General features: G+C 27.3%; 1 protein-coding gene across 1 annotated transcript in view; it reads left to right on the plus strand.

Moving 5' to 3' along the window:
* Positions 1-16,673, plus strand: part of LOC136083883 (outer membrane protein alpha-like) — a 51,900-nt gene extending 35,227 nt beyond the window's left edge. The window contains exon 10 of the mRNA XM_065803799.1: positions 16,476-16,673. Within this exon, the coding sequence (XP_065659871.1) occupies positions 16,476-16,644 (169 nt within the window). The 3' untranslated portion in view covers positions 16,645-16,673. The remainder of the gene's footprint in view (positions 1-16,475) is intronic.
* The last annotated feature ends 851 nt before the right edge of the window (positions 16,674-17,524 follow it).

Raw genomic sequence — 17,524 nt, forward strand, 5'->3', positions numbered from 1 at the left:
TATTTTAATCAAAACTTGGAGTTGTACCTTTTTTTAACAAAAATGAGGCAAAAGTTTGAACTTTTTTGCATTGTTTTGTACCTATTATAAGAAAAATTAATTTTTTTTTTTTTTATTAGGCATAAATTTTTTTCATTACTATATTTTTATGCATGACATGAGTTAGGAACCTTTTAAAATATCAATCATAAAGACAATGACAAAAAAATACATACTAAAATACAAAGTAGACGCTTTAGGAATTGTAGTGTCAAGAAAAATTCTTCAATAACATATGCTTAATATTATTACAAACTTAAAATTAATATCAGATTTAATTGGTTATGTAACTCTCAAATATAATCCATTTGTTAATAGCTAAATAATAACTAATAAGCAAAATAGGAGAAAAATAAATAAAGTAAAAACCAACTTTAAAATATCAATTTAATAACTTTTTTTGTTTCTTTTTGAAAGTAGAATTATTTCAACTTTGGTAAAAATTAAAGTTTTCAAAAACTATTTGGTTCCACAAGTATGCTCTGCTATAATGTATGAAAGTGCTTTATTAGTTTGTATGCTAATAATGTTGATAATTAATGATGCCTTCTCTTAGATTTTTTTATTTTATCGGCGTTAAGGCATATATATTTTGAACAGGTATAGGAGCTAAGTTTATCTTACATTGAAATAGAAAGCAAGAAAAGTTAAATACGTTTAGTTGGTATATATTAAGAATACTAACTTTGAATAAAAGTGGTTTTGCTTGAGTAAAACGGTCTTTAAAGTTTATTAGTTGTGCTAGATTGTTCTTTTGCTGAGAAAGAGGATCGATTTGACTTTTTTTAGCACTACCCCATGCGATGTTTGAATACTTTAGATTGTTGTTGATCTAGTGAGTAATAAAGTTGAATTATGTCTGTTTATTTAAAAAACTTCTGGCTTTCTCTAATAATCTAATACTTTTTGAAACTTTTTTGCAAATGGTTTCAATATGATTTTTACATGTAAGGTTTTCATCAAATATGACAGCAATGAAAAGTATAACTTTTGATTGTTTTATTTAATTATTATCTAAATATATTTAAGAAATATCAATAACTAAAAATTTTTTTTTGATTTTGGACGAAATAGAGTCTATTTAATTTTTTTTATGCTAATTAATGACTAATTTGACTTAAAGTATTTTGAAATTTTGTTTAGCTCTCTGTTCATGTCATTAAATAGTGTTAATATATTATTGCTATACAAAAAAAAGTTTGTGTCTTCAGCAAATATTATTGTTTTTAAATTTGATGCTATATAAAGATCACTAAAGTAAAGGCTATATTAGCGGCTGCAGCTAGTTGGGAGCCAGAATCTGAATAAGGCGGCCCTTAAATGATTCTGTCTCAATTTTTTTTTTTTTGGATACGGCCACCAATGGCTTTTTCCTTCCTGTTAAGGTTGGTCTCCAAGTCAGAACCTCAGCCTACAAAAGATAACTTAATCTGTGGCCACCAATAAATAGGAGGAAACAACTGGAGGTGGAAGAAAAAATATTTTGCCGCAAAAAATAGATTGGGAGACCACCTCTAGTTGTTTCTGCCACCCGGATGCTCCCGGCGGCATTATCAACTCTAGTTTTAAGTTAAAAGGCAACATTTTATTGTGAGAAGTTTATGATTATAGTATTAAATAGAAATAAAAAAGCACAAACTTGTTATCCTGCATACAAATTTTGTTTTTTTATGGTGTTTAAATAAGACATAAATAAAAAAATTGAGTTGTTTTTTGCACACCATTTGCAAAAAAATATTATTGGAACCAGCTAAAAAATTGTTGAGAAATAAAAACAACTTCTTATATCAGCCATAAATTTAAGTCAACTTAACGTAAAACAAATTTTGATTGTTTCGTACGTTTTGTTTTTAGTTAATGATCTATTTATGATTTTGTGGTAATAGTTATAAGCAAATTTAACAAAGACTGACACATTCATATTGGATCATAACATAATAACAACTAAGTAAGAAACAATGAATAACTATTGAAATTCACAAAAAAAACATCTAGTTATTAGTCTAAAATTGAAAATAATTTAAAATAAAATTATTTACTGTTCATGTTTCGGTGTTATAAATATATCATATATTATTCTCATGATGATATTTTAAGAACACTTATATGTAACTTAGAATCGTTGTCATATTATGATAAGATTATTATAATAAATTTGTTTAAGACCAAATTCGGGAAGCATCTTTTTATGTCAAATAATTGTTAAGTTGTCCTGATGAGTTTGACTGGGTTTGCATTTTTTTTAAATAATGTTAATTTAAAATTATCAAAACAGTTTTACAGTAACATTATTTTAAGTTGAAAGGAATTAAATTATATTTGATAAATAAACTGTTTTTGTCTGCAAAATTTGATTACTAGGATATTTATTAAAAATCAACACTTTTTTTAATTATGACGCAGGTAAAAGTTCGCGAAGAATTTAATAATTTGAGTAATATGGAAATCACTTCTAAACTGAATGCACTTGAAGACAAAGTCAATTTTTAGCAAAGAAAATGGAAAGAGACCTTTGCTGAGATAAAAAAAAGCATAAAACAAATTTAATAATAAAACCATTTAACAACAACAGGAACAGTTTAAAATATCAATCAAGAAGATATTGACTACAAAAATGATCACATTGGAAAAACAAAATAGATTTTATTGAAATGGAAATACAACTAAATACAATGTTGCTTGAAAGTAATATGAACTTAAAGATAACATATTGTTTAATTTAATATTTAAAACTTAAATTGTAATTGTTTTGTCTATAGTTAATACATAGACAACGAAAAAAATAAAAAAAACCAAAAAAATTAAAAATGTTAATTAACGAAACTTTATAACTTTATTAAACTATATAAAATTGAGCGAAAAACGATTGGCTTTTTTAAAGAAAAAGGACAGATTTTTAACGCCAGTGATAAAAAAACTTCGTACTTCCATGTTTTTGTTGGTTGACTGTAGGAGTATATTTAGATATCGGAAGGTGTTAAAATCAAAATCTAACCGTGCTTTACCTCATAGTTAAAGCTGTTATCAGAGGATGTTTTTATTGCATTATGAAATTTTAAAAATGGCATTCAATCAAAACAAGACTTAACAATTAAGTTTCCTTATAAAATACATAGAGAAATAATATAATACATAGATAAAATACATAGTAGATAAAATACAAAGTTCAAAATTTTGTCTATTTTATTTTTGAAGGTGTTTTTGTGTGCAGAATTGATTGCACCCTGTGGCAATAAATTCCAATTGTCGACCACTCTGTTTCTTAAATAGTTATACCTGCATAATTTCTTAGTATATTGTCGATGAAATTTTTAATTATGACAATATCTGGACACGCTTTTATAAAAACTCAAAGGCTCTTCAAATCTAATATATTCAGTTGAATTAAGTATTTTAAACATTTCTATTAAGTCGCCTATTCTTCTCCTTTTTCGTAAGGATAGTAAACCTAATAATTTTCTTCTTTCTTTGTAACAGATACCTTCATTGATTTAATCCTTGTCAATCTACGCTGTACATATTTGAGTATCTTAATATCTTTAGTACAAAATGGGCTCCATACAGATACTGCATATTCAAGCTGTGGCCAAATAGTTGACTTGTATAACAACTTTAATATAAAAACATCAAGTATAAAAAGATATTTAAATCCGTTCAAATATAAAAAGATATTTAAATCCGTGTTTTAAAAAACCCAGTGTTTGATTTGCCTTAATTGCTACAATGATAACATGATTTTCCCATTTGAGGTCATTTGATATTATCACACCTAAATTTTTTTTCTTTCAACTTCTGTTTTTGGCAAAATGTGATCTCTTAATTTGTATTAAATTGAGGATTCGAATTACCAATGTACATTGCTTTACACTATTCTCTGTTGAATTTAATAGATCACTTATTCGCCCAGTCTAATAACTTATTTAAGTCTTCTTGAAGAGCATTGTTGTTACTTTTGTTATTAATTATTGACATATTTGTATCATCTGCAAATAATTCTAATTTATTTAGTATGTTTTCTTTTAAGTCATTTATAAATATGACAAATAGGAGTGGACCGAGAACAGAACCTTGGGGAACTCCACTTGTGACTTCCTGCCAATCTGAAACAAACTCACCCAGAACTACTCGTTGTTTTCTATTACTGAGAAATGATTTACCCCATTGTAGGATAATGGATTGAAAACCATAGCCATAAAGCTCGCAGCATAATTTTTAAAAAGAAACTGAATCAAAGGCTTTTGGAAAGTCCAAAAATGTTATATCAATTTAATTACCAGTTTCAGTTTTGCTTGTTATAAAATCTAAAGTCTCTAATAAATTGAAGCAACAATTTTTACCATTAACAAATCTAGGCTGTTCACAGGCTATTAACTCATTTAAAGCCAAATGGTTCATTATAACATTGTGAATAATTTTTTCCATAACCTTGCATACTATTGATGTTATTGATATTGGTCGATAATTTGAAGGATTTAACTTATCTCCTTTCTTGAATAGTTGAGTTATGTTTGCAGTTAACCATTCGTTTGGTATAACACCACTATAAAATGAAATTTTAAAGATTACTGATAAAGGATGAGAAAGTTATTTTGAACATTTTTTAGAACACGAGGATAAACTTTGTCAACACCGTTTGTTTTATTAACATTAAGGTTTACTAACTGATATTCAACATCAGTGTCATTAAAACTTGGATCGCAACAATGAAAATTACATTTAGAAGGAAAAGTTGCATCGTCTAATACCTCATCTTTTAAAAATACTAAAACAAAATACTCATTTAAACAATTTGCAATATCTAATTATAACGTTATAATTTAATCATCAAAAGTTTTGAGTGCATTTATTGAATCTTTTTAAACTATTTAATATTTAAGTATGCAAAAACACTTTGAGGGTTGTTCTTTGAGTTTTTAGCGAAGTTTAATTCAAAAGCTCTTATATCTTTATTGACTCTTTTTTTACATTTTTGTTCATTTTTTTATAGTTATTTACCATTTCCGTTTGTTTAAATTTTAAATGCCTGCATTTGTACCATAACCTTTAACTTAACTTGATTTTTTACTTGTATCGTAACTAATAATTGGAATAAATTTACCACATCCAGTATGATTTATATTTAGTCATTTTCATAAGCTTGACTAGCATTTAAATCTTTAAACTCATTTTCCCAATCAAAACTTGTAAAAAATTTTGAAAATTATTCATAATTTCTTTAATATATAATAATTTTGTTTTTATTTGTTTGGTTTTTGATCAATAGTGTTGTTTTTATGAAAATATTTGAAATTTAATATATGGTATCCATGTTAAATTCCACCTAGGGGAGGTAAGTGATTTAAAAAAAAAAACCGATTTCTATTTTCTGTGAGGACCAAGTCTAATAAATTTCTGTCAAACCCAAAGCTAACATGAAATGTTGGCAACAAGACATTTTGATATATGAAGCAATCGCTTAAAAATTCTATAAATCCTCAAGCAATCAAATCTGAATCATTTTCAAGTTTACATGAACCATCATTGACCTATTTTATATTTGAAAAATCGAAATAACCACAAATTAGAATTCCCGTGTATTTCCCATTTTTCCAAGCTTTATAAGTATGTTGAATAGATTTAGCTATTTTCTGGCAGCTTGATATATTACCAGCATCTGTTCCATATATACACCCACATAAGATAATTTCCTGACCAATTTCAACTGAACACCATACTTATGCCGTGACATTATTAACTTAACAGTTTTCAGTTGCAGAATAAGATTCAATTGTATTTTTTATGTATATATATACTCCTCCACCTCTAATATGTCCACGATCTTTTTTATACATGTTAAAATCTTCAATATTTGTTGCTGATTTATCAGTCCACCAGGTTTCACAAAGCAAAATAATTTGCATCTGATTACAAACTATTGCCTAAATTAACTTATCAAATTTGTTAATCAGTGATGTGGTGTTTGTATAAAAACAGCTAAAAAATTGCAGATGCACTTTTTTACTATTAATATTTGAATCAACAAGAATTGTTTTAATGTTCAGTGAATCATGTGGTTTACAAACAGAAATATTATTATTGGAATTTATACATTGATTTAAATTTTTCTTATCTTTTTGGTTTTTTTTTGACTAACTTTTTTACTTCATTATTTCTGATTCCCAATCAAAAGGGATTATTTAACTGACTATTCGAATTTAGCTCTTCATTCAGCTTACTTCTTTTTAAGATCAAGCTCTTTGTAAATTTTCTTTCTAATTCATTCTGATCTGGATGAATACATACTTTTTTAAAACTTTCAGAATCTTTTAGTTGTTTGGCAACTTTTAATATTGAAAATTTATCTGAACTATTAAGTAATTCGACCAACAAAGGTGTACTTGTTTCCATTTTTATGTTATTTTTTTTTGTATTTTTGAAGCTATGGATTCTCTTTATTTTGTCAGGATTAATTTTTGTTTCAGAAAAAAGATATAAAGATTATTTTCATCAAATCTTTTTCTATTTCCAATATTTGAATCAGTCGAATTTTGTAAACCAAAAACAAAACTATTTTTATCTCCTGTACTTACATCTTTACTTAAATCTATAGAACCTTGTGTTACCTTTATTCCTCTTGTAGATTTATTGTATTTTTTATTATTAAATGTATATATATATATATATATATATATATATATATATATATATATATATATATATATATATATATATATATATATATATATATATATATATATATATATATATATATATATATATATATATATATATAAATATATATATGTATGTTTGTATATAAAACTTAATGTTGAAATTAAAGACATACGCCAACTTAACACTTGAGTATTATTTAAGTGCGCAAAAATATTGCTCAATAACGTACGCTAATTTGAATTAGTCTTTATGACTACATGGGGCTGAACTATGTTAAGCCAAAAATATCTTTGGATATAAAAGCATTGTATTACAAAATTTAGCATAAATTTCAAAAAAAAAATAAAAAGTATTTATAATACTATACATAAAAACAAAAAAAGTTCAAACCTTATTTAAAATGTATACAACTGCTCTGTAAAAAAATAGTACACAATCATTTTATCAGAATTAGGTTTATGCATAACTCTAACTTTACTTATGCTTTAAAAAAATAATCTACAATTAATGGTTTGCATTTTGTATTTGCTTTAACTTAAAACTTTAAATATATATATATATATATATATATATATATATATATATATATATATATATATATATATATTTATATATATATATATATATATATATATATATATTTATATATATACATTTATATATGAGCAGTGTAACGTTGTACTAAAAAAAACCTGCTGCCGGGGGCATCAGTACATACGTTGACTGAGAAATAGCGTGACTCGCAGTGGAGAGCTGCTACATCGACTGAGGGTTTCAAAAGTGGTAGCAATCTTTTTATTCATAACTCCTCTCTTCTTTTTCTGAAAAACCCATATTGGTTTAAATATATATCTATATATCTATTTATCTATCTATCTATCTAACTATATGCATATATGTATATATATATATATATATATATATATATATATATATATATATATATATATATATATGTATATATATATATATATATATATATATATATATATATATATATATATATATATATATATAAATATATATATATTTATATATATATATATATATATATATATATTTATATATGTTTATATATATATATATATATATATATATATATATATATATATTTATATATATATATATATATATATTTTTTTTTTTTTTTTATCACTTTTACTTTTATGCTTGAAAAATGATGAAAAAACTCAGATGTTTTTAAATCGGTGAGAAGAGTTTTTTTATATTGCAGAACAAGAAGCTGCTGATATTGTTAAGTGTGACAAAATAAGGAACACTAAACAAAAAGAAGAAGAATTAAAGTTTTTAGATGCTTTAAAGAATGGTAAAAAAGTCATTTCAGGCTCTTTTTACAAAGATTATGCAAGAAAATTGCAAAATTATTAAAAAAGGAAACAATCAAGTGAATAGTACATCAAAAAAAGCTTATGGAGCAATCAACACAAGTGATTTTAGAAGATTCCAAATAAGATGATGATCTAGGTTATGCAAATGAAGAATTTCTTCCTCTAAAAAAGCCTAAAAAAGAACTGTTAGAATGGTTATTTACAAATCCTTTAAAAACTAAAGAGGTTTGCCAAATGGCTGACCGCTTGAACTTTTCCCTTAATCAAGCAACAAGTATAACAGTTGCAATACTAAAAAGTAGATGAGTTGGTTTAGATACTCTGGCTGTTTTGAAACCTCATGTCACCGATATTGTCAAGAAAAGTAGACCATAATGGAAGATGAATTAAAATCATCGTTTGTTGCTCCTGAAGTTGGTGTTTTGCTCTAAAATGGAAAAGTAATGGAGGAACCTCATAAGAAACGGTCAAATAGACTAGCAATTTTAATTTCAGGAACTCCAGGCTTCAAGCAAGGTAAATTGTTAGGCGTTCCAGAAATAGTGGATAGCATTGCGTCTAGTCAAGCCACAGCTACACTTGCTTTTATACAGTAATGGGATTTAGTAGATAATAGAGTTGGATTGTCTTTTGACACAACTATTTCAAACTTAAGGTGGCAGAACGGTGCATGCGTTAAAAATGAAATTCTTTTAAAAAAAATACTGTTTTATTTTTCATGCAGACATCACACACTGGAAAGACTGCAAAACCCAGCTTGGCAAACGCCATTTGGACGTAATCAAGCCCAAATAATGAATACTTTATTGAGTTCCAGAAAAAATGGAACTCTATCTTAGACAAGATTAACTTCAAATGCTTTGATGTTAAAGTCAGAAGTATGAAGCTACTTTTCAAAGACCAGCTCAAGAAAAAGAATTTCAAACTAAGAGTTGGTTACAAGGAATACACATATGTTAATTTTACTTGGCAAAATTCCAGATGAGGTGTACTTTGGCGCGAGCCTGGGGCTTTTCATCATGCAAGATGGATTTTGTTGGTAATAAACGCTGCTAAAATGTGCCTTTTTATAGGATTTATGGGCTAAAATCAGGTAACTACAGCGAAGCTGAGAGATAATTCTTTCTTTTAATGCTTTTGTGTATGCCAAGCACTGGTTAACAAGCACCCTTGGAGTTAACGCTACTTTTAATGACTTGAAACTTTTCAATGATTTGCAGAAATTCAAAGCCATCAACAAGAAAATATCAGAAAGCACCTCAAGAAAATTTAAAAATCCATTTTGGTATTTAACCAAGAAGATTACAGTTTTTTTTAAAGTTTTCAAAATCGTTGTCTGACAATAAAAAAAAGAATATTGTTAAGAAACTCTAATTCTAGCAATATGGTGAGCTGAATAAAGGCACACCATTCTTTCCTATAGTGACAAAAAATGCGAAAATTGTATCATTGATTGAACAAAACTCTTGGCTTCTGTTTGAAACCCTTGGTGTGAACACTGAGTGGATTAAAACTTATGTGCAAATATGGTATGAGAATAAAGACTTAAAGCAATGAACTTTTTAAAAAATGTTAGAGTTGTTAATTTTTTTGCTCAGAGAGGTGTAAAATTGATGCAAGACTTTTTATTGTCCCTCTCAAATGATGAAAAAAGCAAGCAAGCAAGTGTGTTACAAATAGTTGAAACCACAGAAAGTGTTTCACGGATTTCAGAAATGCAACTTTGAACAATCATTAAACAAACTTTTCCTGATGTAGTTGCTTTTTCTTAAATAAAAAAATTTGTAATAGCTTTGTATATTTCTTCATATTCAGGAGTGTAATAAGTTAGAAAATGTTTGCTGCTTTTTCAAGGAGACTATTTGTAATAGTTAATCAATATAAGAAATACCAACAATTCTATATACGAGAAATAACAATAAACATGAAAAATCATTATCTTCTTGAACTGTCTGCAAGGCTATATTTAACTCTATTATGGTTATAATTTTGTTGCTATTTGCCTACTTCATTTTTTTCCGGTAAGGTAAAAAATTAGTATAGAAAAAAAAATGCAAAAAAATTAAGTAAAAAAATGACCCATGGGTTAATGTCATCTGCTCCCATTGTTGCTTTTTTCGTCAGATGTAGTCTTGACTCAACAGCTAAAAACTTTAACAGTTCTTTTTTTTACTTCAAAATTGAAATTGTCCTTGGTTATATTTGTGAACGTGGATATCTTAAGTGTTTGATATGTGAAAGACCAATTCAAAGTAGTTGTTTAGAGTATGACAGATGATTTCCTTATCAATTATTGTGGTTTTATCCATGATCACTAGAGAACTAAACAGTTCATTAACTCACTTTTTACTGCAAACATATGCACGTAGTTTTTTTGAATCAGACTTTGAATAACAAATTAGCTGCTTCTCAAATGTGTATGAAGCCTATTAACTAATTTTTTTTTACTTCTTCACCTGCGGCTTTTTGTTTTTTGTAAAAATTTATGGGAGTGGCGCTCTGAGGTTCTAGATTGGTACCTTAAACTGCGTTTTTTTTACAGCTGCTTTGACTTGAGGTGAACCATAACTCTTTTTTGACAATGAATGAAGCTGTCGTTAAAGGGATGTGTGACTTTTTGACTTTGTATGAAACCAGTACAAAGTAACTGCTTTAGGTTAGAGGCTACCGAACATTGTCTCCGAGCTTTATGCTGCTATGTAAGTTAAAAATGAAATCAATTTTTTTTGGTTCCTTATAACTCGTGTGAGTAAGAAAGCGCAAAATTACTCTTTTTTTTCATTCTAACTATATTCAAATTCTGGACATTTAAGGAGCATCACTATGTTTTAAGTAAATAAAAGCACATAATAAGTGTAAACTCTTTCTTTTTTATCAAAGGATCTTCTAAAATTTTTTTGCTGGACAACTCGATACAGGAAAAGGATAATGAAATCCATTTTTATTTTGTTAACTAAACTTCGGTTATTTTATTAAAATTATAAGCCCTATTATCACTGTTTTGAAATTTTGATTTTTTATTTCTTTTCTTTTTGAACCGCCCATAGTACTTTCCTTAAAAAAGACCTAAAAAAAATAACAAAAATTAAAATAATTGAAGTATATCAAACAAAAACCAACAAGCCTTACAAGAACATTAAGTAGTCTTGTGCGTAGTCTTAACAGCTGCCTTGTGCGAAATGAACGTACATAGATTGTGTCAATAAACAAAATGAATTTTATTTATGCAGTTTGTATAGAAACAATTTTATTGCATTTTGTGATATAATTTTATTTTAAAAATTGCGTAGCGACGAAGTAAACGAAGCGTTGCTAGAAATAAAAATTGAAATTGAATCATTTTAAACATTATATGTAGATTCCGTTTTTTTCCTTTATTCTGAGGAAAAATTAAGAACCTACTATGATTATTTTAACAAAAAAATGAATTTTAAAAACATGTTTTTTAATACTACCTGTACTAGTGTAATACTAGTGTACTACCTTCAAAAACATTTTTGATTAGGAAAGTAAAGAAAGAAAATTAGAAATTAAGTTATTTTCTTACTTGCATAATAAAATGTTCAAATAAAGAATTCCTAAATACCAAAGAAAAGCAGGAGTACAAAATTGAACCATAGCATAAGAAAAAAAACTTGTAAAAATAAACACTCAAAACGAACACTAAAAAAACAACAGCAATAGAAAATTCAAACATCGACATTAACTTAACAACTGAATAAAAATAAACATATAAAAAAGTTAGGAGGAAAACTAGAAGAGAAGATCATTTCATTAAATTAGAAGTAAATTTCTACAACTCTTTTATTTTATGTTATTGATTTATCTACTTTTTTTTTTTTTGATATATATATATATATTTTTACTCATTTAATTTAGCTTTATAACTTTATTAAATACCTCGTTGTTGTTATATTACTTGTATAAAAAAAATTAGTCAAAGTTGCCGCTCAACTCAGTTTAATTGGATAATTTAATAATTTGGATTTATGCAAAATGTGACAGACTTAATGATACTGAATATAGTTCACTTCAATTAAATTGTTCGCTGCAGCATTGTGGAAACTGTATTATTAGTGTCTTTACATTACATTACATGATAATGAATTTAACATAATGTTTTTTTCTGATAAAATTCTTTAAACTGATAATTTACCTCTGTCGACAAACCTTTTTCGCCCTGTCATTTAAATAAAGCCTCTAGTCAAATTAATAATTATGTTTTATCTTGTGTTTATAAATGTTATTATTTAGCGAATACATAACGTTATTTACACGTTATGTCCACGTTGTGTACAAGTATGTAAGGTTTTAATAAAATGAATGTTCTCTCCTAACTTCATCTAAACATATCATCGTTACAAAAACACTTTGAGAATTTAAACTTAAAAATATCATTAATTTTAATTTTTCCATTATTGGTATAACTGAAAAATGGTTTAAGTTATGAAACATTCTCAATTCATCCGATTCTTAATGATTATTACTACATTGAGCACACACCAACTGAGTCCTTTTGTGGTGGTATATTTGTATATTTATAAAAAACAACAACTGTTATACAAACAAGGAGACAATGTAATGATTCGCATACCTGATTTTTTAGAATCCGCATTAGTGAAAATTTTTTACAAAAAAAAGTCATAAAATATTGTTAGTTGCATTTATGTAAACCTTTGCATGAATGTTAATGGTTTTAATAATATCTTGTCTGTTTTTCTATATAAAACATCTGCTAAAAGTAAATTTATTTTCTTACTTAGTGATTACATTATCGCTCTGATACAATCAGTTAATGGCATTGCGGCGTCTAATTTCTTCGACTTTCTTTTTAGAATATTCGCCCTTTTATGTGTTTGCTTACTAAAATAACTTATCACTCTGCTACAATTATTGATACAATTTTCTCGAATTTAATAACTAATGAAACTATTTCAGAAAATTTTATAACTTCTGTTTCTGATCACTTATCTTATTTTGTATTTGACCCTGTTTAAATAAATTATTTATTCTACACAGACACAACTTATATTGTTGAAGTTTTAAAAATTTCATTAAAAAAAACTTTAAGTCTGATTTATCAAAAATTGACTTGGATGATGTTATAAAATTTAATGATACTAACTCATAAATCCAAACTTTTATTACTGAAACAACAATCATTTTAAATTGCTATGCCCCACTTAAAATAACAAGTATCAAAACTTGAAACATTGACTTACAAAATTGGGTTACAAAAAGAATTATAAAATCTATTCAAGTGCCTAATCTTTAAACTAGTTTTAAAATACACTTAAGAGATATATTTATATGGAAACTACAATATTTAAACTTAGTAAAAAAATCCATTTAAAGACATTTTTTGCTAAAAGTTAAAAAATGCTTTAAAAATTTAGGCGAGACATTATCAATCATATAAGTGTTAAAAGTTTTGATAACCCATCCTCCAAGTGTTTTCAAGAAAATGCAACTTATATAATTGACCCAACTTAAATATCTGAATCATTTAATTTTTTCGTACAAATGTTAATCATAAAATCAAATCTACTATTCCTTAATCTTAAGTCAATTATCAAAGCTATATCTTAAATATCCATTATTACATACTTCACTATTATTTCCAATGTATTCTCCTGAAACTTCATCTCTTATATCTAAACTGAATCTTAGAGAATTAGTTAGTCCAAACAGCGTTTTCACAAACATTCTTATAGACTTTAACTTTATAGCTTATCTTTTTTAATATTTGATACAGTTACATTTTTAAAAGGAAAAAGTGACTTTTGACAAACCGAATGAAATGTTAATATTTTACAATGACATTATTACTTTGTTTATAGAGTGATTAACCCTTTAACCGTCACCTAATTTTAGCGCGCAATAGCCTCAGCGTCAGGTTAATTTTAAAAAAAAAAAAAAAAAAAAATTCTATAAAAATTGCATTTATAAGATAAAGTGAACAAAATAGCTAAAAAATTATAAAATTACATAAAACTAGATCCATATTAAATACTAAATAGACATTACTTTAATATAAAATTAATATTTTAATACAGTGTGATATTTTTCAAAGCAAGGTGCAACACATAGTGCAACATCTCATTTTGCACAAAAGTAACGTGATTCTTTTCTTGTTTTGTTTTGTTTATTATAACAAACTACGCATCTTCTTGTAGTATTAACTTTTAGAGCAGTAGCAGGTATCATACTTGGGTAATGGTTAGACTCTGTAAGTCGGAATGGATTCCCTTCAAGTGTTGGACGTCCACCACGTCGATCAAAAGCAGACTCAACTTCATTTCCATATTTTAAAGCAATTTGCTCTATAAGCTTTAGCCTAAAATAAAGAGCATCTAGTTTCCCATTTTTTTTGCTGTGAATGATATGTGCATTAAAAGAAGCCATGTTGACTAAATGACTTAAAACCTTTTTATTCCATTTTTTAGCACGCTTTCTCTCTGTTGGGTACGATGTCATCATTTGATCAGAACGATCTACACCACCCATTAGCTGATTGTACTCGTGTATAACAGTTGGTATTTTTGCTTGAATGTACTTAACTTGAATGTCTAACTACAATCTTCTCTGTGTCTGGTATACATGTACTCATCATTTACTCATTACTGTGTCTGGTACTCACACATTACTGTGTCTGGTACTCACACATTACTGTGTCTGGTATACATGTACTCATCATTTTTGCTTGAATGTACTTTACTTGAATGTCTAACTACAATCTTCTCTGTGTCTGGTATACATATACTCATCATAAATACATCTCTTTTGTCTTTCCAATGTAGGAGAGAAATTCCTCATGTATTTTCATACTCTACAACTCTTTCTCCTCGCTTTAATTTAACTTTCGTTACTGATAGAGGCAAACCTTTACGATCTCTCCGAATAGTACCAATTAGATCAGTAGAGCGCTGTTTGAGAATTTTGCAGATTTCTATTGAAGTGTACCAATTATCTATATAAACACAATGGCCTAAATCTAATAACCCATCCAGAAGAGAAAGTATGATTTTAGATGCATGATAATCTTCGTCACGATTGTCTATTCCTAACGTGTCTGCTCCTGTATAAATAATTACATTCCAGATATATCCAGTAGCTGCATCACACAAAACAAATGATTTTTGTCCAAAACGTGCTCTTTTTGTTCGAATATACTGTTTCCAGCTTAGACGACCTTTCCACAAGAGCAGAGATTCATCAATCGAAATATCACGGCTAAGATTTAGGAGAAGCTTGAAGCGTTCAATTAGACTAACTAGTACTGGTTGAATTTTTGCAGAGCGATTATAATTCTCCTCTAACTCTTGATTGTCAACAAAGTGGAGATACTTTTCAATTAGTAAAAGTTTATTTTGAGACATTAGGCGTCTAAATCCAGGTGTTGTGATTAGTAAGTTTTTAGAATAATACCAGTCATTTCTAGGTTTGTGTAACAAGCCACGGTATATTAGTACAGCTAAGTACATTCGAATGTCACTAGGTGTTGTGTCTACCCATTTGGAAAGACGTGATGTCTTAGAGTGAAGTTTACCTATATTACTTTGATCTGCATATTTGTTTGTCATTTTGACTATCATATCTATAAGTTCATTAGTGAATAAGAGTTCAAAAATCTCCAGAGGGTCATCTGATGTTACAGACTCGTGGACACCTGGCTCACTATGAAATATTTACCTACACATACCTGATACAGGTTTACATTTTGTCCAACATAAATTATCCATAACTTTTGTTTTTTTTGTAGGCATTCGCTGTCTTTTTTCAATTGGAACAACAAAAGAAACAGGCTGGGTAACAATACTTTGATTATTTTCAGCAATTGACTTTTCCATATCATCATCGCTGTCCTCTTCAGTGGAGATGTCTGTGCCATCTATAACATCATCAAAGTCACTACTACTACAGTCTGAAATTTCTTCGTCACTTTCAAGCATAAATCTAACAATATCTTCTGTTGAGTTCAGTTTCACATCACTAGCTTTTTTCTTTAAACTTGCCATTTTTTAACAGTGTTTACTAAAATTTAAATTAAATCAGTTATACTCAATGAAAAATATCCATTATGAGCTTAAAATTTCCGTAGAAGAATGTTCTAGAATATATGACTGGTCTGACGGCTTCTATTTTAGTATTGTAAGTGTCACACTGCTTCAAATAAATTTTGCGTATATATACGTCAACGCCGTTTTTCGAAAGTTTTGTCATGACGTATATATTCGTCATTAACGGTTAAACGGTTAATGAAATTTTATTTATTTATTATTATTTTATGTTTAGTTAAATAGTGAAAAAAATCTTCACTTTACGTTGAGATTAACTAATTAAAGTTTAATATAGCAAATTAGTTTTACTTAAGTTTTCACATTTTAACTTGGATTAATATTCTATTACACTTTATATATATTTTTCCACATAGGAACATTTAAATAAGAGAATGCCGGAACCTAGAAGATTAAAAGACAAAGTTTGGCTAAAAGAACCCACTGATTCATCAAAGTTAATCGAACCGGTATTAGAAGAAGAAAAATGTTTAGATTTCCATGAAATTTTAAAACAAATGAATGCAAGATGTAAACCTAAATAAAATAATAAAACTTGAGTGAAGGAATTTTATTTAAATTTTGTTACTAAATGTAAAGTAAAACAGGGGGTAAAACGGGTATTAAATGAAGTAGCAATGACAATTTTACTCATTTGATTTTTTTTAAACTATTATATAATAGTTTTGTTAATAATTTTTGTTTATTTTAAATATTTTTCTCTCATATCAAGTTTCAGCTACGTTGAAACTTGCTATGAGTGATTTTAAAATGTAAAATTGTTCATGTTATCACAATATATTTTTCAAAGTTAAATTTAAAACTAAATTGCAAATTTAACTTTTTAAATCAAATTTTTAACTATAAATAAAAGAACTAAATAAGTTTTTACCAAAGAGCTAGTCACATCTTGAGCCGCCTATGTAAAAACCAGCAAATTTGTAATAAATAAGGCTGCTCAATTGTTCAGGTTACTAGTAGCGTCTAATTTTAGGCGTGTCTATAGCATAATTAAAACAATTAGCAGCTGTTAAAGCACAAGATTATCAGAATAACTAAAATCAGTTATGGTAGATACGTTCATCAAACTATTCAATTGAGTACAAGGAACTTTAAATGAGCAGATTTTAGAGTGTCCAGAAACATGGGGTTAAATGCCAGCTCTGTAAATATTTATAGCGTTGTCTAGAAAATAAACGTGAGTTCTTTCAGAAAATGCTTAAATACAAAGTATTTCGACTCACTGCGAAACGAATGTAATGTAGCAGATAGTATCAAAAAGTCACAGAAAGTATCAAAAAGTCACAGAAGTATGTCATTTGTTGATCTTTTATAAATTTTCCTATTCTGGTTAACAAGAAAATAACAATATAAAAAGCAGGTAGGTGCAAAATAACAATTAAAGTTACTTGGTAATTTTTCTTA

This window comes from Hydra vulgaris, chromosome 08, assembly GCF_038396675.1.
Source record: "Hydra vulgaris chromosome 08, alternate assembly HydraT2T_AEP".
Classification (NCBI taxonomy): domain Eukaryota; kingdom Metazoa; phylum Cnidaria; class Hydrozoa; order Anthoathecata; family Hydridae; genus Hydra; species Hydra vulgaris.